We start from the raw sequence: 25,200 nt of genomic DNA, 5'->3' as shown, positions 1-25,200 counted from the left end.
GACTGAAAATTCTCCAAGGAGGTACCCCAGCATGGCTGCAGTCTAATGCACACCCATAATGTTTTGCAGTCGCTAAGATTATGTATAAGATAACAAAAGAGTTATACAAAAAAAAAATAGCAGCAGTTACAATTTTGATAACTATGTTGAGAATACTTTTTGTTCTATTTTTAGATGAGGAGACTACAAATTGTTACAGAATAGGCCAAAATTTATGATTAAAATGCAATAATTGGTAAAAATGAACTTTGATGAAAAAAAGAAACATGCATAATTAAAGAAGATTTGGTGATTGCTTTTAATTCATGATTTTGTACAGACAAAAAAATATCTATATTTCAGTGTATATACATATAGGTTTTGTAGATGGAAAGTTGTATCATTGGTTTTTCAAATAATTATCTACCCAGTTTCGTCAATGAAACAGGAAATCCAGTAGATGTTTTGTTAGCTATTATGTTTTGAGTTAAAAATCATTTTTTTTGTACAGTAGAGTATTGCCTCAATTTTTGGTAATAACAAAATGGTAACTGATTTGTTAAGGAGCTTGAAACTTGTATATCAGTCCTATTTTAAATTTTAAGATAATCAGTTATTAATGACTAATAGATACATACTTAAATGAACACTTCATGTAAAGTTGAAGTTTTATGAGTTGACAGCAATTATATGGATACTGGCTAAAACCTCTGCATGTGCTGAACAGTTTCATGGAGATAACAGAACAAAAAGAAGAAAATGAGGAATAAAATAAGAATTAAGTGAATACTGACAGTTAAGTAGAAACCTGATGAAACATAATTTTGAAGAACTGCATGTGTAATTTCACCAATATTTAGAAAATATCTTAACCTAGAAAAGGTAATTATTCATTACTGCTCAAATCATTTAAAGAATTGCATATCTTATTGCTTCCATTGTTTAATAAGGCTCTCATAAAAATTTCTAGTTAGCCTCAATAATTAGCATACAATATGTCTGGTTAATACAAATCACTAAACTAAGAGGATATAATTATAACATAATTACTATCAGTAATCTTTCAGGAATTAATTACTTCACCAGTAAGATTTCTTTTACATTAAACTTTTCATATATTTCTTATATAACCTACCTTTTAGACAACCTACTGTACATTCCATGTCTTGTCCATTAAATCATACCTTATTTGTTGTTCACAACTTTTTTCTTATTTTTAAGTGAACAAGATTAATATTTGGCAATCCCCTACCAAATATTCAAGATTACTCTCAGCAAATTATACATACTAAAACCAATCCCCAAAGAGCTGATAGTTTAATCCTAGGGAAGCATAAGTTTTTAGGGTTACCTTCCTAGCTACAAAATAACATAGCACTCGGGGCTTGAAGTTGATGAAATAAGTGTAGTTAAGGCAGTTAATCACTTTAAAAACAAGTAGTATTTTCTGTCAGAAATATAGGGAAAACTGTGATAAAATTCATGAGTTCAATGTAGTAGAATAATTTTCTAACATATTTGCAACAAAAATGATTTTATAATGGAATCTGATGATTCTAGCTAAAAAAGAACAAAATATATAGAATACCAACCACAATGTTATTGTTATTAATGATGATGATGATGATGATTAATAACAACACCAAAAGGCAGGAACAAAATATCTTATAACATAATATAAAAAATTATCTGTGCCTAATATACTATCTATTGCAAGAGGTTATAATAATAATAGACTTATACAGACAAAAAGTTTGAGAGAAAAACTTTAATCACCGATTATCTATCCCACTGATAAGAGTATTAACCTGAATCTTCAGTTCCCTCAGCTGTATAAAACTCATTCAAGATATCCAAACCAAGAGCAATATTGCTTTTACTAGATGTTTCAAAAGGAAGTCCAGGGCCTAGTACATCAACATTTGATATTTTTGGAGGTGTTTCAGGCTCACCATTCTCTAAGAAAACATCAGGAAAAGCAAACTTACAATCAGTTACATCAAACATGTTACTTATCATTGACTGATTGTCAATAGATGGAAGTGAATCTGCAGTCACTCTTCCAGTAGCACTAGTACCACAAGGACCTATGCTAAATAAAGTAGAACTCTCATTTGTCAACTGTGTGTTATAGCTAGAGGACGGTATAGAAGGTTTTGTAGGTCTGTTCAGAAACATGTATGGATCAAATGTTTCTAAAGTTTTTGAAGGTGACTCAATTTCAAGCTGGCGTTGTGACTCAAACGACTTCTTTGGTGATTCAAATTTTACATCACTGTCAGAATCATCATTTTCAGAATCAAAGATTGGAATGTTCTCTATAGATGAAGGAATAGTTGCCATTGGAGATAAATCCTTACCCATTGTGTATTTAATATCATGAAGGACTACTGTAGGCATGAACATTTTGGGTAGTGTTTCTGCCTTTTTAGCAGCTGCTTCTAGTAATGAGCTATCAGCAGTTTCAGTTTCAGAGATTTCTGTAAAGTTTGAACCAGAAGATGAAGTAGTTGCAACTGATGAAGATGAGAGACCTGATGTGGTATAGCTTGCTGTTGATGTTGCTGGTGTCAGGCTTATCACAGGTACACCTTCTGATGTGCGTGATGTAACTTTTACAATGATTTTTTCTTGATCTACCTTATCTACTTTTAAAAGTTTCACATCATTTTGTTTTGATTGAGATTTTCGGGATGTACGTAGATGGCGAGAAGGAATATTTTGCACTGGCTTTTTCAAAAGAACCACTTTTTTAATACTTTTTACATTCCTGTCATTAGAAGAATATGTCTTAGATGTGTGATTGATAGAGTTAGCTTGACTCCTAATAACTGAATCTAAGTTAAGAATTGACATGTTATTCAGCAATGATGTGTTGTCAATAGACAATGTGTTTGGTGTAGTAAATAAAGTTTTACTCTCACAAGGTGGATTGCAAACCAGAGTTACTGGTATCACAGATGATGTGGAACATGGCAGTGAGACACTAGGTGAGAGACAGGGTACTTCAGCAGTAAGGGGCGGAGGTGAGTCATTGTTGCTTAAATCCTCATTAGGAATTAGACAGCTTTGTCTTCCTTCTGCTTCTAGAACTGGTGGAGAAATGGTATCATTACTCTCTGAAGACTGAGAACACTGCTGAGGAAGGGAATTGTTAGAGTCATTTTCTGATGAGATACTCAGTTGACTTGTCTCTCCTTCATCATCAGACTGGCTATGTGATAAATATGCTTGGGCCACAAAAGACTGTGCTTTCCAGCTGTTATTACTTATATCGTTGTTGCTATCATCACTATCAACATTTTTATCATCATGTTGCAATGGAGCTCTTTTCACAGGGTGCAAAACACCATCTGAATTTTCCATAAGTCTGATAGCATAATTGTGTTCAGATTCTCGAATTAATACACCATGGGTTGGGGGTTGACACTCAGATTGTAGATTAGAAGGGAGAGGAATATCCCATATATTAGCTAAAGAACTGCTCATAGAAGTTGGTAAAGGAATCAAAGAAATATTTTGCTCAACTGTACTGGAATCAACTGTTCTCATATCAGACCTAGTACTATTGCTTAACAATGTTACCAAACTGTCTTTGTTTTCCATAAAATTGCTTTTTGCATCTGATTTTGAAGAGACAGCAGAATGATCAGATTTTATTTCCCCCGTGTTGATTGCAGAGAGGTTTGAAGGTGCTGTCTCCATAGCAGAATATTTTCTTGGCAGTTCAAAGTTATCAGACAACTGGAGTTTGCTAGGAACAGATGACAATTCAGAATGTAAAGCAGAGATGCTATAACAACTTTTAGAGTTTATCTCATCAAATAAGGTAGAAGTACTGCTTGCTAAAGGGTCAGAGACATTATTACTGCATATTTTTGGGAAGTTTTCTTTGTTTACAAGCAGAGATGTCTCTTGGATAACAGGGGGACTGCCATTGCTTGGATTTCCTTCAAGAGTGACAGAAGAATGCAAGGTGATGTTTTCTTTATCAGTCTGATATAAACTAGCATCATTAGTCTCTGTAATCTGGAAAACAGATGGAGGAGAATGGTGTATTTTTCCCATAGAAACCTGAGAAGTAGAATCAACCCCTAGGAGCCTCTTATCAAGATCTCTTGTGAAGAACTTGGCACCAGTGGATACTGGCAACTGTATTGTACCTTTATGTTGGCTCAACAAAGTTCTTGCTCCATTTTTGCTTTCAGAAATAACCTTAGTTTCACTCTCTTTATCTGATTCATGCACATTACTTGATTTTTGGTCAACTGCTAGAGAAATACACAAATCAGAGCTATCGGTACCCTCAAAAACATTACTGGAATTCCTACAAGTACTTTCAGGTGGGGAAGGTGGAAAAGGTGTTGTTGCTAAAACACCGATCGGGAGAAGACAGCTACCAGACACTTGGGAAACAGAGACAGGCATTGTTGTAGACATGTGTGAATCTGGTAAGAATTCCTGAGACTTTTTATTTTCACTATCATCAATAGATTCTTGTAGAATGGAAGTATCAGCTGATTGTCTACAAGTGCTTAGATTAGATATTTTAATGTTAGTTTTTTCTTCATCAATCTCTATATCTGAAGCAACTGGGTCACTACCATGATTGTTTGAACATGTCAAGAAATCATCAAGAGATAATTGGCTTTCAACTTCTTTAGTTGACCACATTTTTTTGTCAGAACTTACTTTAGCTGATTGGGCTTTATTTGGACCAGGCATTTTACTTGTAGACATCCAAGGTGATAACACAGGATACTGAAGTGGCTTTATGCCTGTTTTACCAGTAAGTTTAATTGTAATCTTTGACCTTTGAACGGTTGGTTTTGCTTGATCCAAAATCTTGTCTTTAACAAAACTCTCTGCTATAACTGTTACTTTTGTGTCATTTATTTTCTCTTCACAAATCGGAGATACTCCAGCCTTTTTATCACTGTTATTTTCAAAGTTTTCTTTCTGAATTTCTTCAAACATTTCAGGAGATGTTTCAGAGTCAGTCTTTGTATCTTTTATCAAATCTTTTAACAAGACCTTTGTCACTTTATTCTCTTCTAAAATTTTTTCTTTAGAATCAAATTGAATTTGCTTACAGTTATTCTTCTTTTCTTCATTATCACTGTCTTTATTGTTTTCCTTTCTTTGTCTTTGGTCAGAGGTGAAAAACTGAAGATTTGCTTGATCATGTCTTGACTTGTCTTCAAAAGTATGTTGCTGAAAAATAGAACACAAAAATTATAACAATGTACTAAATAAAGTGTCTCCTTAGTTATGTAGCATAATACTGCTAAAAAAAGAAAAAATGTTTAAATACATAATTTATAGACACAACACCAATTACTTTCTCCTTTCTAATGTATATTTTTATAAATGCATTCAATTTTCTGAGTATAAAATACTGACAGTGAAATATAGAGGTTCTAATTAAATCACTTATTTTCATATAAAATATCTTCAACAGCAATTTTCATTTATCAGCATTTTAAATTATCATGTCATTAATTTGGAAAACTTTTTTCAATTAAACACTCACAGAATGCAGTATTAGAGAACACCATCAGTTATTTCAGAAGTTTTATTACATAAAAAAATGGGTATCAGAATTGCTCTCAAACAAGATGGATGGATATATTGCACTTGGCTGTAAATGAATGCACATATATAGTGTAGAGCATTAAAACTCCCCAATTTTCTAAATATCTTGGTATTTCTGAACATGCTTCAAGATGAACATCCCATCATATATTAAAATATTGCTCTTACTTTAAACATCTCATATGTGACAGGAACATACACCTCCTCCATTACTTTGAATATTATCCCCTTTTTCCTCACACACATACACACACACATGCTCAGAGCATCAGCACAATTCAGCTCAACTTGAGGTCCATATAATCAATTTATACTCTTGAGACTGCTAGTCTAATGACAAACCAGTAAAAAGAAAAAAGACTATATCATATACATATCAAATATATATGTCAGTGAGGAATTTTGTATAGAGGTATGGTATGTACATATGCATATGATTTATTTAAATGTATATTATTTATGTAGGAGTGAATGGTAGAAAAATTTTTTCCAGAATTGCAACAGGTTTGATTTCACTACGTAGCATCATGAGTGATTGTATTTGTCATGACCTCAATTTAATCCAAGTATTGTGAATTAAATTGTGTACACAGAGAAACTGTTTAGAGATCTGTCACAGATTATACTTGTAATTCAAAGATATGATCTTTCACACATACTGATTGTGATTGAGAATTATGTTAAGAGTACACATATCTGTGCAATATGTGGTCATTTCACATGTCAATTCAAAGACGAGGTCACTCAGTTGTCAAACAACTGAAAACTCTCACTGTCAAGATTGATGAAGATTCCATTTTATATGTAAATGTGTGTGTTTGTATGCAGGTGTGTGCATATGCACGCACATATGCATGTGTGTATACACATACATGTACACACATATAGGATGTTCAGGCTTAAATTTGAAATTTTTCTTGTTTCCTTTTTCCAGGAATAGCTTGGTGTATTGGTGAACAGTTGACAGTGTTGGAAAGCATTGAAATTAAAATTGTAGTTGAGAAAAAGTCAGCTGACATAGAAGACTAGAAGCCATCTTGATATTGGAAAAGTGTTATCTGTATGATGATGATTCACATTGAGTATCAAAACACCAGCATCAAGACTGCTGCTCAATGCTCTATCAACACTATAAAGGTTCTAAGACAAAATATTTAGCTCTGTTCAACTTTGATGACATAGCTCATAAGCAACAAGTGACCAACTGCTGTACTTTGATTTATTAATGAGGCTGGTCATATTGTTTTTGCAGTTTGAAAAAAACACTTCCATAAACACTGATGATATGTATATGAGATATAGTGATAGTCATGTGTGTGTGTGTGAGTGCATATATATATCATCATCATCATTTAACACCCATTGTCCATGCTTGCATGGGTTAGAAAGTTTGACAAGGCTGGCACGCTGGAAGGCTGCCTCCCCTTCCTAACATCAACCACTCTGAGAGTGTAATGACTGCTTTTACGTGCCACCAGCACAGATGCCATTTGTGTCACACCAGTATCTGCCACAACTGTGATTTTGCTTGGCTTGATGGGTCTTCTTCTCAAGCACAACATAGTGCCAACGGCCTTGGGTATTGCCTCTGTGAGGCCCAACACTTGAAAGGAACTCGGCCACTTTGCCTCCATGGGGCCCAATGCTCAAAAGGAACTCAGCCACTTTGCCTCTGTGAGGCCTGCTCGAAAGGATCTCCACCACCTCACTTCCATGAGGCCCAACATTCAAAAGGAACACTTTGCATCTGTGAGGTTCAACTATCAAAGTTTGATTCTTTACAGGATCTTCCAGATTTATATTGGTTATATATCTTTCCTACTTTTCTTCCAGAAAGTAAAGTCTAAGCCTCTTGAATTTTGCAGCTAATTTGTTGCATTGAAGCTGTCTTCGTCGTATAGCTTCACCGGACTACTTTGAATTCTATTAATTTCACACTGTGTGGTGACTATAGTTGGGAACAATGTCAAGATAGCTTAAGACAAATGTCTTCCAGAGAGACCATCGTGGTTTCTTGCTCTCTTGTTCTGAAAGTTCTAAGAATCCAACCACTTAGCTGCCTGCATTTCATTGCCAACTAAGTAATATCCACACAGGTCACACACTGATTGTGATTCTGGAACTGCAATCGCTCAAGGTTCAGTTTATTTTGTTTGCATTGCATTTAATTTTGTCTGTTGATAGAGTAGGGCTTGGAACTTTCCAGCATTAAACTGCATATTATTGTTGTCGCCCCGTTTGTAAATTGCATTTAACTCCTGTTGCAAGTGCATGCCATCTTCAGTTACCTGTGAAACTTTTGTGTCATCTGCATAGCCTGAGAAGGTGGCTCTGTGTTGATGAGGGCCACTATGAATAGTAGTGGCACCAAGACAGAGCCCTGTGGGTCACCACTCATTATTTGCATTTACTTGTAGGTGACCCCGTTGTTACTACTAATTGATTTCTATCTTTCAAAAAGTCATGTAGACATTCTCCTAGTTTACCAACCATGCAGAAGTCACACAATTTGTGACATATAATACCATGATCGACTTTATAGAAAGCCTTCAGAAAGTCAAGATATATCACATTCACATCTAAGTATCTGAGTGGTTAAGCTGCTGTTTCAAGACCCAGTCATAGTGTTGCAAGAGCTGTGTCAGATGGCTTCTTCCTGATTAGAAACCATGCTGTGTGACAGTCATCAAGTTATTTTCTTCTAAGAATATGATTAGTTTCCTTCAGACTACCTTTCCATGACTTTGCGAGGTTTAAGATCGGCTTCTATCTATCTATCTATCCGTTCAGTCGAAGTCGACTCTCGGTTACTCGATGGATCAGTGTCCTCCAGCCAGTTCTATCCTGGGCCGCTATGTCCATTCCGGTATCACTCTTGATGGTGTCAAGCCAGCAGGTTCTTGGTCAGCCTCTTCCTCTCTTGCCACTGACCATTCCGAGCATGATGTCCTTCTCCAGGGATTTTCTCTGCATAATATGACCAAAAATAGGCTTATAGATTTTTAAATCAGCTCTGTGGCATCTTTTATGAATAGGCCATATTATTGTTTCCTTCAACTTGCCTGAAAGCTTGCTACTTGCAAGGAAACTCTGGAAGGAAGATTGCAGTAGTTTTTCTAGGGCTCACTTGCACAATTTTAGAAGGATTGCTGGGAAACCAAGAGGGCCAGCAATTGAGTTCAAGTTTATTTTATCTATGGCCAGTATTACATCTTTTATATCAATGTAAGCAATTGTTACTGTCTCCCTTTTAACATTTGTAGTGGTAAAGAACTCTACATGTTTTCTGACTTGCATGTACTGTAAGGATGGGTGAATTGTTCATTTGTTGTTTCGCTTATCTTCATTAGGCTTACTGCGAGGGAGCCATTGTTTTTGGAGGGGTGACTCTACCCGGCAATGTGCTTTGACAGTTTCTTTGGCAAACTTAAAGGCAGCTTTAGGATTTGATTTTATATTTTCTATAACTCAGGCTTCTTTGTCTGTTCTCTCTCTTTTTCATGGGAGTATTTCAAATTTTTCTCAAAATAATGTTTTTAGGTAGGTTTTTTTTACTTCCGTTGAGTTCTCTGTTTAGAAAGTTAGCAATCTTTGCATGCCATCTCATTAGAAATTACCTCTTCTTGGAAATTTTGTTCTTATGTAGTGGCCAATCTCTCCTGGACAAACTTGTAGCATATGGCTTGCATTATGGACATGAATTCTTTAAGTTTTATGTCAATATCCAGTGCAGAGAGACATTGAAGTCAATCCTGTTTGAAGCTCTCTATCTCAATCAGTTCCCAGTTTACTTTATAGAACTGCTGATTGGATTGATTTCCATAGGCTGCATGTCTGCGGATTCCTTTGGTCTATACATGGTCAGCTCATCTGAGATTAGCATCAGTGTCACTTTCACATTATGGATAAAATCCAAATTGTTTATGAAGCAGATATCAAGTATAATATTTGCCCTGGGTGGTAGGAGTACTACATGCTCCACGTACAATGTGCTGGTGAGGCTGAGCAAGGATTCCACCTGTTTTTGTCAGCACTACAACATTCTTGGGAGGAAAAAGCCCTTGGACCATTGCACATTGGGTAGGTTGAAGACTATGAGAAGTACACTGATTAGAACTTCTATTTTAGTAAGGCAGCTTTCAAATATGCCTGTGTGATTTGGAGCAATAAATAATATATATAATGATAACGATCTGTCATATGTACAATTAGCATGATGCACACTGAGTTTGAGTATGACAAAAGGATCTGTGGTGTGAGGTCTTCACAGATGTATATTGCATCACCACCATGGTTCCCATCTTTTCTATCAGTTTGCAATGCACACATACACACATCATATTCATCATTGAACATCTGCCATCCATGCTGGCACGGGTGGGATGGTCTGACAGGAGCTGGTCAGGCAGGAGCCTGCACCAGACTTCTGTGTCTGATTTGGCAGGGTTTTTATGGTTGGATACCCTTCCTAAAGCCAACCACCCAGCAGAGTGGACCGAGTACTTTTTGCATGGCACAAGTACAGGCGAAGTCAGCTTTGGCAAGGCTTTTACAGCTGGATGCCCTTCCAAAAAAAAGCCAACCACTTTACAGTGTGGACTGATGCTTTTTATGTGAAATCAGAACTGGCAGGGTTACTAAGTAACTTACAAGACAAAGATCCTTTGAGAGGGGAGGAGGCGGTCTTGTGTCAAATGATGTAAGGCTGTAGTGAGACAGAGAGGCAGAAACTAATCAGGAATGAGGACAGAAACAAGTGTGTTGCTGTAAAGGAGATAGATGTTACTCAGCTTGAGGAAAGAGCAGAAGGAGATAGTGGGAGACAGCATGAGAGCAGGAGAGAGATGGTGGCAGAGTGCTGGGCATACCCACAAGTGACAGGACTCAGAATATGAATAAAAGAAGAGAGAGATGGTAGCAAGTGCCAGGGCATAACCTTGAGGTATGGAGATAATAATATAAGTGGCAGGATATTGCCAAGAAAGCATGAGTAGAGAGTGGGGGAGGATGCACTGAGTGGTGAAAACCTGGGTGTATAGATGGGGTGGATGTCTACTGGATAGCAATGATAAAGTAAACAGGGCCACGAGGACAAGATTGGAGAATGAGAGGTAAGCATGGTGTGTGTGAAAGAAGAGATATAGTTTGGTTTGTTGGAGCAGGGTGTGTGAAAATTCTTCTTGTTACATATGGGTGGAACACAAACACTTGTGGAACCCACAGCACTTCTAGAACTCAGTGCACTGACATGGGTGGATCTTCTCAAGAACCTCATGTCATTAGACAGTTCAGTCCATTGCCATTTCTCCTGTGAGATCCAACATCCTGAGATCAGTCCTCACCACTTCATCCCATGTCTTTTTGGGTCTCCCTCTTCCACAGGTACCATCCACTTTCAGTGATCGGTACTTCTTTATGCAGCTGTCTTCATACATATGCACCAGATGTCCAAACCAACATAGTCCGCTCTTTTACATGCTGCATTTGATTTCACTTATGCCCAACTTTTCTCTCAACACATTTGCACTTTGTCGTACATGCACACTGATGTTGCACATCCAATGAGGCATACTGCCTTCATTTCTCTACAGTCTATGCATGTTTTCTGCATTCAGAGCCCATGTTTCACTACCATGGAGTATAGCTATTCATACACAAGCATCATATAATCTACCCTTCACTCTGAGAGAAAGTCTTTTTGTTGCCAACAGAGGTTGGCAACTCTCTGAACTTCCTCCATCCTACTTTTATTCTGGAAACAATACTTTCAGAGCATCCTTCACCATTGCTAATTTGATCCATTATTAATTTGGTCACCTATGTAACAGAAACTATCTACAACCTCAAAAGAACCTCCTGGGTATTTGAGAGAGGCTAAGTCCCATGTGCTCTTCGTGCTTATTGTTCCTACACATCTGCCTTATACAAAGACAACTATATCCATTAATCTACTTGTGTTTCCACTGCACCTCTTATGTGTTCATAGCTTACACTGGGTGCAGCAAATGGAATTACTTCCAACTCCTTTCCTACATATTGCACAGGGCCACATACCTGACGGAAAGTCTTATCTTCTTTCTAGTTAACAACTTTGGTCTTTGCTAGGTTAACTTTAAGGCCCTTTGATTCCAGGTTTTGCTTCCATAGCTGGAATTTCTTTTCCAACTGTTTCAGATTCTGCAATAAGAGTGAGCTCATCAGCATACAATAATTCCCATAGGTATCCATTTTAGAATTCCCCTGTTATGGCTTGGAGGATGATATTAATAAGAGTGAGCTGAGAACTGAACCTTGGTGAACCCCAACTTCTACGCTAAATTCATCACTGTATTTGTGGTGAATCTCACCTTACAGCACCACTGTACATGGTTTGTATAGCTCTAACAAGCTACTCCTCTGTCCCTAACTTCCTTAGAGATCACCACATAACAGGGTTGGGGACGCAGTTAAAAGCTTTCTCTAGGTTGATGAAAACTAAATACAATGGCTTATTTTTGGCCAAATACTTTTCCTGCAGCTGTCTCACTAGGAAGATGGCATCTGTGGTACTCCTCCCAGGTACAAAACCAAACTGCATCTCATCTAGTTAAATTCTATTTCCTAATCAATTGAGCTATAACCCTCTCAGTAACTTTCATGACCTGGTCTAACAGTTTGATATCTCTGTAATTGTTTCTATCAAAGCCTGTGCAAGAAGATTTTTTTTAAAGTGAGGAAAGGCTGTGCGCTGTGCACTGAGTCGATCCCACTCACTAAGCAACAGCAGCCATAATCCGAAAAGAAGAACAAGTCAACATCATCGGTAACCACTGAGCTGCAGGTTTTATGTCGGAGTTATCCCAGTTACCTGAGTTACCTTCTCTTAGAAGGATGCCCTAACAAAGGCTAGGAGTCCTTCACTCCCAATGGTTTAACCGCGCGATCGAGTATTCAGTCCGATTATTTCTATGTGCCCGCACATGATACAGCCTTAAGACATTTATTGGATGGCCGTTGACTCTCAAGAGTTCCTCCGCCCTTTGACAGGATTTGTTTTTCATCCCGCAGGGTGTCCAATAAACACCCTCCTCACCAAGCAAGCTTGGTGGGGTTGCCAGTTTAGTCGCCAACGACCCAACCATGCAACAGGTTGTACTGGGTTACATGTTACCAGTAGCACTCGAAAGTGACCTGACCATAACATAGGTCAAAGGTGCATTGCTCAGTGATTAGAGCGTCAAGCTTACAATCAGGAGGTTGTGAGTTCGATTTCTGGACCGGGCTGCCTGTTGTGTTCTTGAGCAAGACACTTTATTTCACGTTGCTCCAGTTCACTCAGCTGTAGAAATGAGTCGCGACATCACTGGTGCCATGCTGTATCGGCCTTTGCCTTTCCCTTGAACAACATCAGTGGTGTGGAGAGGGAAATCTGGTATGCATGGGCGACTTCTGGCCTTCAATAAACAACCTTGCACGAACTTGTACCTCGGAGGGTAACTTTCTAGGTGAAACAAACAAACATACACACACACACACACATATATACAAGGTGCAGTGAATAAACTGCCTAAATTACACAAAAATGAAAATAACACCATCTCATTTTAACAGATATATTTACCAAAATTACATAAAAATATCTTGAAATACAAAAGAGTAAATTTATTCAGTAAAATCACTACTGACTTCAACCACAGTCTCCTGGTGAATGCTGCCATAATCCTTACCTTCAGTTCATCTTTGGTGTTACAAGGAGTTTTGTTGGTCTCTCCCTCAATTATGCCCCACATACAATAATGAAGATGGTTGCAGCCTGGGGTGTTAGGTAGATAGATGTTAGGAGTGATGTGGTTGCAGAAATTGTCTGACAGCCATGACTGGGTTCTCCTGCTTGTGTGGCATGGTGCAGAGTCCTGTTGCCAAACATAGGGTCTTCCAGCAGCCACCCACTTCACCCAGGACAGCACTACCTCCTCCGGGCACTTGATGTAGGCTTCTGTGTTGAATCTGAGGCCATGTGGGAAGATAAATAGATGCATAACATCGCTATCACTAGTGATCACTCCAAACACCATGATGTTGACTGGATGTTTGATTTTTTATCACTCTTGGTACATGCACTGTCCAAGAGTGATAAAAATTTACTGTTTTGTATTTCAAGATATTTTTATGATACAGCCTTAAGACATTTATTGGATGGCCGTTGACTCTCAAGAGTTCCTCCGCCCTTTGACAGGATTTGTTTTTCATCCCGCAGGGTGTCCAATAAACACCCTCCTCACCAAGCAAGCTTGGTGGGGTTGCCAGTTTAGTCGCCAACGACCCAACCATGCAACAGGTTGTACTGGGTTACATGTTACCAGTAGCACTCGAAAGTGACCTGACCATAACATAGGTCAAAGGTGCATTGCTCAGTGATTAGAGCGTCAAGCTTACAATCAGGAGGTTGTGAGTTCGATTTCTGGACCGGGCTGCGTGTTGTGTTCTTGAGCAAGACACTTTATTTCACGTTGCTCCAGTTCACTCAGCTGTAGAAATGAGTCGCGACATCACTGGTGCCATGCTGTATCGGCCTTTGCCTTTCCCTTGAACAACATCAGTGGTGTGGAGAGGGAAATCTGGTATGCATGGGCGACTTCTGGCCTTCAATAAACAACCTTGCACGAACTTGTACCTCGGAGGGTAACTTTCTAGGTGAAACAAACAAACATACACACACACACACACATATATATACAAGGTGCAGTGAATAAACTGCCTAAATTACACAAAAATGAAAATAACACCATCTCATTTTAACAGATATATTTACCAAAATTACATAAAAATATCTTGAAATACAAAAGAGTAAATTTATTCAGTAAAATCACTACTGACTTCAACCACAGTCTCCTGGTGAATGCTGCCATAATCCTTACCTTCAGTTCATCTTTGGTGTTACAAGGAGTTTTGTTGGTCTCTCCCTCAATTATGCCCCACATACAATAATGAAGATGGTTGCAGCCTGGGGTGTTAGGTAGATAGATGTTAGGAGTGATGTGGTTGCAGAAATTGTCTGACAGCCATGACTGGGTTCTCCTGCTTGTGTGGCATGGTGCAGAGTCCTGTTGCCAAACATAGGGTCTTCCAGCAGCCACCCACTTCACCCAGGACAGCACTACCTCCTCCGGGCACTTGATGTAGGCTTCTGTGTTGAATCTGAGGCCATGTGGGAAGATAAATAGATGCATAACATCGCTATCACTAGTGATCACTCCAAACACCATGATGTTGACTGGATGTTTGATTTTTTATCACTCTTGGTACATGCACTGTCCTCAGATTGACACTCAAATACTCTGAAATGTTCACATTGGAACTTTCGGCATGACTGCCAAACAGTACAGCATATTGTTTCCAAATTTCTGACAGAGTGAATTTTGTCACAGATGGCAACTGACCCTACTATACTGTGTAGTCAACAAAATCAGAAACAATGCACATGTGCAAAATTGAAAATATAAACTGGTGATAACTTACCCATTGCACCCTAAATATATATATATATATATCATCATCATCATTATCATTATCATTTAATGTCCATTTTCCATACTGATATGGGTTGGACAGCTTGACAGCAACTGGTAAGACCAGGAACTGCACCAGGTTCCATTGTCTGTTTTGGTTTGTTTCTACATCTGGATGCCCTTCCTAACTCCACCTACACCAATGCTTTTTATTACACCTTGGTTTCAGGATGACAATTCCGTTGTGGTGGGTGGGTCTTCTTGAGTACAGCAATGTGCCACATATCTTAGTCCTTTGTCATCTCCTTCATAAGACTCAGCTTTTTGAGAACAGCCTTCAGCACTTTGCCCCATGTCTTCCTGGGTCTCCCTCTTCTACAACTTCCCTCAACTTCAAGTGATCAGCACTTTATGCAACTGTCCTTATCCAGCTGTATCACATGACCAAACTAGCACACTGCATATAATTCCTCTTATGCCCAACTATGCCTCTTATGCTCTGTCACTCATGTACACTGCACATTGCACACCCAAGGAGTATATCAGCTTTGTTGTTCTAGTTTTTGTCTGCCCTCTGAATCCAGGGCCTATGTCTCACTAACATGTAGCATTGCAGTTTGCATACATGCATCATACAATTTTCTTTTCACTCAGAGAGAATCTTATTGTAGCAATTACATTTTCTGTACAACTTCCTCCACTGTTAATTAGGTCCCCTAAGTAGCAGAAACTAACTACAACTTCCCAATATCCACTGGCACATTTGAGGAAATCAGTTTCCTGTGTATCCGTGGTCTTTATGGCTCCTGTACGTCTTCCTACTATTCCACTGCACCTCTTGTGTGTCCATAGCTTGCACTGGCTACACTGAATGGAATTTCTACCTACACCTTCCCTACATATTGAACAGGGCCATTTACCAGAAGAGTGAAGGGTCCTGTCCGATTTCTTGCTTACTTTAGTTTTTGCTAAATTAACCTTGGTTCCAGGTTCTGTTTCCAAACTTGGAATTCTTTTTCTAGTTCTGTTACACAGATTCTGCCATGAGGGCAAGGGGCTTCCAGTATTAAATTAAGGCAGTGAGCTGGCAGAATCATTAGCACGCCGGGCGAAATGCTTTGCAGTATTTCGTCCGCCGCTACGTTCTGGGTTCAAATTCCGCCGATGTTGACTTTGCCTTTCATCCTTTCGGGGTCGATAAATTAAGTACCAGTTACGCACTGGGTCGATGTAATCGACTTAATCCATTTGTCTGTCCTTGTTTGTCCTCTCTGTGTTTAGTCCCTTGTGGGTAGTAAAGAAATAAGTATTAAATTCCGCTGTTATGGCCTGGTATTGTACATCTGTGAGGATGTCACACCACTAAACCTATTGTCACATTTGAACCTGGTCTGTGACACACACATAGGGCACTTAAAGCAACTTGATTTGGTAATAAGCACATTATATCACCCACCCAATGCCTCAAATCATGATGGTAAATTTGAGGAAAGCTTTATATATAAGAGAAATACCAGATCAATGCATTAATGTACTTCTGATGAGTGACTTCAACTTCCTGAACATCAGATGGTCAGAAGGTGACATAATCTCGAGAATGACATACACAAAGAGTGCAATCAAGCAGAATCTCTGGCTGATCTCATGAAAATGATGTTCATGAAGCAAACCATTCTCTCTCCAACCAGAAACAAAAACATCTTAGACCTCTGCTTCACCAACAATGTGGAACTTATCCACAATGAGAAGATATCACCAACAATTTTCTCAGACCACATCATAACAGAACTGAAAATGTATTAACCTGTGGCACAATGATTTGCCCCTAGAATTGTTTCCCTTATCATTGCTTTTTTTCTTTTTCTTTTTTTGAGGGAGCAAAACAAATATGAATACCTACTGCTTTGAAATGCATTATATTCTACAAGTATGTTTTGTCAATGAAAAAAAAAAACAACAAACAAATGTGCTGACATACTTTTATCATATCTTGATCACTGTTTATGGAGTTCTGGGGTACAGTCTACCTTGTAATCCATCAGAATGTTGTACCTCTGGAAGCAGGGGTATGGAAAGAGTACTACATCACATTTTCTGCACATGAACTGGGTCTGGTGGTGCTTCTCTCAGTTTGAAAAATAGCACAATCTGGACTAAAAGGCCAGCCAGGTTTCAGACACTTGAGGTTAATAACAAGGCGGTGTTCTTATATTACCAGCCTTTCTAGGGTAGGGGCTTCTGATTGTTTACCTCTTCTGTGAGGCACACCTGACTTGGCAGCCTTCCAGTAGAGAATGCACATTTCTCAGCCTGAACTTTCTAACACTAACCTGGCAAACATATTTCGAAAAGGTAAAATTAAACTTTCTTCCATCACTTCATACATCTGTGCAGCATTATGTAATACATCATCTGCTTGCCCACTCTGTCTATCTGCCCCATGTATTGAGACTAGGACTGCACAGCACACAGTTTGTACACAGTCCTGCTATGATCTTCATGATGCTTTGAATAAACTTCTTTTCTGAAGATCTTGGCAGAGAGAGTAGTCATCAGAAGATTCACTGTCCTTTTATTATACCTGAAAGTGTACAAAATGTGTCCATCTCTATGTCTGATGGGGAACTTGCCTGCTCGAGGTCTTGCTGTATTGATTTCTTCAAGCATACCTTGGTGGTTTACATGTAATGTGCCACATGTTCCTGTTCTGTGTTGGGCTAGTGAGGAAAAAAGTTGTAAATGACATATCCCTTATTTTACACATTCTCTGAGAGGGAAGAAACCATTTTATGTGCAACACAACTGCTCTTGGTGCCTGGCTCAAGTGCAACTTCCACGTCAGCCAGCCTCCAAGCTTTTAGGCCCAACTTGGTTGGTTTTGCTGGCATGTAGATTAGTAGGCCTGTTCTTCCTTTGAAAAGAATCATACTTACATCCACTGGAAGTTCTTTTCCAGGATAAAAGCATTTCTGCCAAAGTGGCACAAGCTTTTTAAAAAGCAGTCAGATCTCATGCTCAAGGTGGTTCCTTGGTTTCATTTTGGAGTTGCCCAGAAGTTGGAAAATGGACAGGATTCTCATAAATTTGTCTCTTGCCATGATCTTAATAAAGTCATCTGTTGACCAGTATAAATCAAATGATGAGTGTTTAGTAAACCCAATCACAGAAGTGAAATTGCTACAAATGCTTTCATTTCTTCGAAGATGGTGCATTTCGATTTGTTGCTGCACAAGTGAGCACCAGTATTTGTCCCTCTCTTTTCCTTCACCTGACTAGCATATGTATTTGTTTTATTGACAAAGTAATAATTTTGTCATTAAGGAATAGACAAAAAAGTTGCCTCAGAAATGCCATCAGGTACCTCCTCAGAGCTGAGCCAATATGTTTTTTAAAATCAGCCAGCCATGGATGGTACATCATTCTCGCTGTCATTATAAACACTACCATCATCCTCATCATCACCTCCAACCACTTCATCATTAATATCTGCCTTAGTGACTCCTTCAAAATCATCATCTGAATCAAAAAAGATTTCTCCCAGAAAAGCTTCATTAAATGCAAAAAAATTTTAAAAACTACAATCAATTTAAAAGCTTGTGTACCTTGTGGTGAATGAATAACAATGAAAATGGTGTTGGAAAATAGAAATTGAGCCTTGTTCTGAATTGAAAATAGGCCATTTTCAGCTAAAAAATACCAGAAATAAACCTTGCAAAGTGTTTCTTTTAAGCACTCCTCACAAGGTGACACAATGTGTCTGCTGCTACAAGGGAGAAAACTCATGAGCAACAAATTGTGACACCAGTGTGTTAAAGATGTATTCCACACAGATGGCGCCCAAACCCTATCCAGTCCAAACTTCTACAAGGCTGACTGGAAACCAATTGAAAAGTCAGATACTCCAACAAAATTGGCTGAAAAGTCTCTCTATGCAAGACATCGATATAAAACTTAAGAATTCATGTCAATAATGCAAGCCATATGTACTACATTTGTCCCAGAGAAGAGAGCCAATATTCATACAAAAATATTCTGAGACAGGAGTTCTAATGAAATGGTCAGATACCAATTGATCCAAACAGAATTGACATTCATGGTAATGCCTCCTGTGTGATAAGTAAATCGAAAGATTGCTTAGGATAATAAACACATATGTAATTTCAAAAACAGTCTTGTGTGTCCTTTTGGAATTCTTCAGAGAGATTCTCCATCTGAAGAATTTCTAATAGGGAATATCTTACGTGTTCCTCCTACATGTAAAATTTAGTAATTCATATTAGCAAGTGAAATGTATAATAGTGATTAAATAATACCCATAATATTATCCAACCGCGTGCGTGCGTGTGTGTGTGTGTGTTTCTGTATGTCATTCAGCATAGTCAACAATGCAACACTGCTTCAAATGCACACATGCACTTGCTTCACTATGTCTGTCAACATAGAGATGACATAATACAAACTTTAACAAAAGACTTTCACTATAATGGCAAGTTGTTGTTGAGAGAAATTCAGCGAGTGAGAGAGAGAGAGAGAGAGAAAGAGAGAGTGTATGAAAGATAGAAAACGTGTTTATATACACATATTAACTTATATATGAATAAACACATATATATATCTATATATGTATAAACATTACATACATACGTACATATTTCATCATACACTCAGACAGACATGAACATTTTACATCAACATAAAATGTGACAATGATGAAAGCTGAAAATAACATAAAAAAAAGACAAATTTTGTTTCATACACAATGGATACAACGAGCATATTTTTTTCTTGTTTGTATAAACGGACACACATACAAATACTGTCTCTTACACATAGACACAAGCATAGGTAAATATGCAACAATGTATTTATTATGTATACTTAAAATTATCATCATCATCATCATCGTTTAACGTCCGCTTTCCATGCTAGCATGGGTTGAAGGGTTCAACTGGGGTCTGGGAAGCCCGAAGGCTGCACCAGGCCAGTCAGATCTGGCAGTGCTTCTACAGCTGGATGCCCTTCCTAACGCCAACTACTCCGTAGACAAATCACAAATGCCTTCAGGTAGATGGCACACTCCGGGTGCTTTTTATGTGCCACCGACACAGGTGCCAGACAAGGCTGGCGAATGGCCACGCTCAGATAGTGCTTTTTACATGCCACCGGCATGGAGGCCAGGCGAGGCTGGCAACGGCCACGATCGGATGGTGTTTGTTACGTGCCACCAGCATGGAGGCCAGTTGATGCGGTGCTGGCTACGGCCACGTTCGGATGGTTCTCGTTATGTGTCACCGGCACTGGTACCACAACTACAAATTCCATTGATGTTGATCGATTTCGATTTTGATTTGATTTTTTGATTTTTTTGATTTTCACTTGCTTCAACAGGTCTTCACAAGTAGAGTTATGTGTCCCAAGAAGGAAGGTATGCATAGGTGGACTGACTACGTCCCAGGTAGGGGCCACGGGTTATGGCCTCACTTGTCCTACCAGGTCTTCTCATGCACAGCATACTTCCAAAGGTCTCGGTCTCTGGTCATTTCCTCAGTGAGACCTAAAGAGCAAAGGTTGTGCTTCACCACCTCGTCCCAGGTTTTCCTGGGTTTACCTCTTCCACAGGTTCCCTCAACCGCTAGGGATTGGCACTTTTTCACACAACTATCTTCATCCATTCTTACCACGTGTCCATACCAGCGTAGACGTCTCTCTTGCACACCACAACTGATGCTTCTTAGGTCCAACTTTTCTCTCAAGGCACTTACACTCTGTCGGGTATGAACACTGACATTACACATCCATCGGAGCATACTGGCTTCATTTCTTGCAAGCTTACACATATCCTCAGCTCTCTGAACTTTGCCCAGGCTATTCTTACTCTAGCAGTTACACTTTTGGCACAACCGCACCCGCTACTGACTTGATCACCTAGGTAACGGAAACTATCAACTATTTTTAGTTTTTCTCCCTGGAATGTGGCGGAAGATGGTCTCTGCGCATTTTCAGTGTTTATTGCACCAGAGCATCTGCCACATACAAAAACTATATTCCTAGTTAGCTTTCCTTTGACATTGCTGCACCTTATAGAGTTCCTACCTACACCTTTTCTACAGATCAAGCAGGGCCATCTACCTGAAGGCGTTTGTGATTTGTCTACCTTCCTACTTATTAGGACTTTGGTTTTAGATAGGTTGACTCTAAGGCCCTTCGATTCTAATCCTTTCTTCCACGCCTGAAACTTCTCCTCCAGTTCTGATAGTGACTCAGCAATTAGAGCAAGGTCATCAGCATAGAGGAGCTCCCAGGGGCATCCTGTCTTGAATTCCTCCGTTATTGCCTGGAGGACTATGATAAATAGGAGGGGACTGAGGACTGAACCTTGGTGGACCCCAACTTCTACCCGGAATTCTTCACTGTACTCGTTACCAACCCTCACCTTACTAACAGCGTCCCTGTACATGGCTCGCACAGCTCTCACTAACCATTCATCTATCCCTTGTTATGTTAAATTTGAAAGATTCACACGGATACAAAGAAACAGGAAAGATGAGAGATGAGAAAGGAAAAGAAAGAAAAGGAAGAAAGGGGGGGAGTGTAAAATAGCAGAAGATGAAGTGGGGCAATGGGCCACATATCCCAGAACAAGTGGGGTGCTCAGCTGTACCCTGCAGTAATGACTGTGATGGCATTGCTGTAGAGAATGGCCAGTGACACTTGCTGCAGTAGCCACTCCACCTTTCAGGGCTTATTTCTCTGATGGCTGCCGTTATCCCTATTTTGCAGGGGAAATCAGAAATACAGCATCCTAGAACACCTGACTTCTCGACAGTGACCAGCAAAGACTAACAGCTGCTAGCCAGACACCTATTTTTATTGACTTTTCTCTCTTTTACATTACAGGAAGCAACACCAAGGTTTACAGTAGATGCTACAAGGTTGGAGCCAGTGAACATGCCACTGCATATCAAGTCCCAGACTAGAGATCTGCCTCCTTTGAATGGAAACAGGGTTATCCTATTGGGGCACTTACTATCCTCATGGTCAAGTTGAGGCTAGCTCAAGTTGAGATGGAAAACCAGCCATGTCAAGACCCCTTCTGATTGTGTCACTCAGAGCAGCATGTCAGGGCAATCAGCCCACACTAAGACTGCAGGATAAAGGTTGCAAGCCAAGTTTGTATGGCTTGAACACCCAGAGACCTAGATATTGGGCCACCCTGATATGGGTGCACTCTAGAAGAGTGATAGAAAAGTTCTGATAGATGAGGAGGGCACTGAATTGAGCCATGCACCACTATTTGGTTGTGAGGGAGAACGGAGACAGGCAAGGCAGTGCTGGTCTAGTGAAGTCTATACTCAGCCCAGTTGTGTTGGGCATCCATATCTGAAGTAGTAATTAAAATTGTTTTTCAATGTACAATGTGATTAAAGGAGTATTTTATCAAAAAAATATTAAGTCTAACGATAATAGTGATAATAATAAGCAAAACAATAACAACCACAATGGAAATTACAATAAAAATAATATTATATAATTTGAATTTTATGTACAATTTCAGAAGAAAGGGAGAGGAGACAAAGGAATTACCATGTCACCTCTATTAATTATACAACAGTAGAATCAATGGCATGCAGAGACAATACAGACAAAGTAAATGTTTTATGAAGTTACTGCTACTTTGTCAGCTCATCAATTTTATTGTTAGAAGTAATAGAAGTAGCAACTAGATTGACACACTTATACTAGTAACAATACTATTAAGTTAATCTTATATCAATTATATTAACTAGCAGAGATACCCAGCCTTGCTCAGGATTAAAGTTGCATAGATTTTCATTGCTTCACTTGTTTCAGTGATGTGCCTGAGGCTATGCTGGAGCACCGCCATTGGTCAAAGAAATCAACCACAGAATTTATTCTTTGTAAGCCTAGTACTCATTCAGTCAGTGTCTTTTACCAAACCGCTATGTTACTGGAATGTAAACACAGCAACATCAGTTCTCAAGCAATGGTGGGAGTAGAAGCACGAGACACATGCACACACATACACAAATATATGACAGTCTTCTTTCAGTTTCCAAATACGAAATCCACTCACAAGGTTTTAGTCGCCCTGAGGCTATAATAAGCATATATATATATATATATATGTATGTATATATGCTTTCAGTATGAATAGTTTTATTATACGGTGCCATTTTAAAATATGGCACGGTATAATAAAACTATTCGCACCGAAAACATATATATATAGTACAAAGTAAGATAGGGGTTATGAGGGTAACCCACTATGGGATATCAGTTATCCAATATACTGCTGGTGAAGTGCCCAAATACTAAATACATAAATGCTTATAATTGCAATGCAATTAATTCATTTATTGTATTGGATGGGTGAAGGTAAAATATTTTACCGTAAATTCATAATACAAAGAAGGAAATGGAGAAACAAATTCATTTCGATCATCAACTTACAGATATTACAATTTCATATTATTTATTAATTATATAAATAGAAACATGAAAATCGAACAAAACAATATACATCAATATGCAAATTAATAATACAATAAAAATAATACAAATAAACTGCTCCTTACAGCTGTTTCAGCCTATGGTCAAGAGGCAATCCACCTTAAATTGCTCATAAATGCCATTATAGTATAGTCTTAGGCATTACTTTGATACTTTGATAGGTTTCGGCCATTATTGGCCCAGGCCATGTCTAACTTAATAGCACCACCTGGTAAAGATTATATTTATCTGTTTAAATAACCAAAGGCCTCATCAGAGGATATACATAATTACAAAGTTAAAATAATATAATAATAATAATAATATTCAATAATAAATCTCAGAGCGAGTTATAAACAGTAGCTACAACACATTGTGACGTATATTTGCCATTTAAATATAGGGCACAGAAAGTGTGTCTATAGCCAGCTGGAGAGGGTGTCCTCCTGGGGCTACAAACTACAGTAGCATCCACCCTTAGGGGTTAGCCATATTTAAATGGCAAATATACGTCACAATAATAATATTGATATATAAGAAAAACCTGCTTCCCATACTATCCTATAAGAACAGGAAGATAAATGGTAAAACAGATACTCAAAATACCCATATATATATACACACATATATATATATATACATACATAAACACATATATACATATAAAATATACAAATATAGATACGTATACACACACATGCAAAATGTACATATTAATCACGTGTGCGAAAAACATGAAGAAGAACATTGAACAGTATATCACATTACTTTGGATTGTCATGCTTCTTATAGATCAGTAAGTGCATCCTAACGTAATATATTACCATTTTTAACAAGACCAACAGTAGTGTTATTTTAACACTAAGCAACGTAACAAAATTCATGAAGCAAGGTACCAAGTATAAAAGTTCACACTTGCACTTTATATATATATCATCATCATCATCATCATCATCATCATCATCATCATTTAGCGTCCGCTTTCCATGCTAGCATGGGTTGGACAGTTCAACTGGGGTCTGTGAAGCCAGAAGGCTGCATCAGGCCCAGTCTGATCTGGCAGTGTTTCTACGGCTGGATGCCCTTCCTAACGCCAACCACTCCGTGAGTGTAGTGGGTGCTTTTTACGTGCCACCCGCACAGGTGCCAGACGGAGCTGGCAAACGGCCACGGACGGATAGTGCTTTTTACGTGCCACCGGCACGGGGGCCAAGCGAGGATTGCAACGGCCACAATCAGATAGTGTTTGCTACGTGCCACCGGCACGGGGGCAAGACGAGGCTGGCAACGGCCACAATCGGATGGTGCTTTTTACGTTACACTGGCACGGCGGCCAGGTGAGGCTGGCATCGGCCACAAACGGATGGTGCTATGTGCCACCAGCACGGGGGCCAGGCGAGGCTGGCAACGGACATGAACGGATGGTGCTTTTACGTGCCATCGGCACGGAGGCCAGTCGGGGCGTTATGTATATTGTTATGTATATATATATATCGTTAATGGTAAATGTTTTTGAATTTCACTCTCTCCATGAATTTATCCCTCTTTGTGTCTCTAGCACTAAGCTTCCTTATTTGGGAGCCTTTTATTATATTTCTATATGAATAATATTTTTCTATATGAATAA

At 38.8% G+C, this 25,200-nt stretch overlaps 1 protein-coding gene across 3 annotated transcripts in view; it reads right to left on the bottom strand.

The window, feature by feature from the left end:
• Nucleotides 1-274: 274 nt before the first annotated feature.
• LOC115217644 overlaps nt 275-25,200 on the bottom strand; it is a 38,213-nt gene continuing 13,287 nt past the window's right edge. Inside the window, exons 1-2 of one of the 3 annotated variants that reach the window (XM_036507496.1) lie at nt 18,072-18,299; nt 275-5,197 (exon numbers count right to left, since the gene is read on the bottom strand). In XM_036507496.1, the coding sequence (XP_036363389.1) occupies nt 1,783-5,197; nt 18,072-18,274 (3,618 nt within the window). In that variant the 5' untranslated portion in view covers nt 18,275-18,299 and the 3' untranslated portion in view covers nt 275-1,782. Of the gene's footprint in view, nt 5,198-14,471; nt 14,614-18,071; nt 18,300-25,200 lie in introns of those variants that run through there. The other 2 variants (XM_036507497.1, XM_029787395.2) reach the window with 2 other exon arrangements.

The sequence above is a fragment of the Octopus sinensis genome, linkage group LG11, assembly GCF_006345805.1.
Source record: "Octopus sinensis linkage group LG11, ASM634580v1, whole genome shotgun sequence".
NCBI lineage: Eukaryota > Metazoa > Mollusca > Cephalopoda > Octopoda > Octopodidae > Octopus > Octopus sinensis.
The sequence above is the reverse complement of the archived record's forward strand: the minus strand, read 5'-3'. Positions and strand labels throughout refer to the sequence as shown.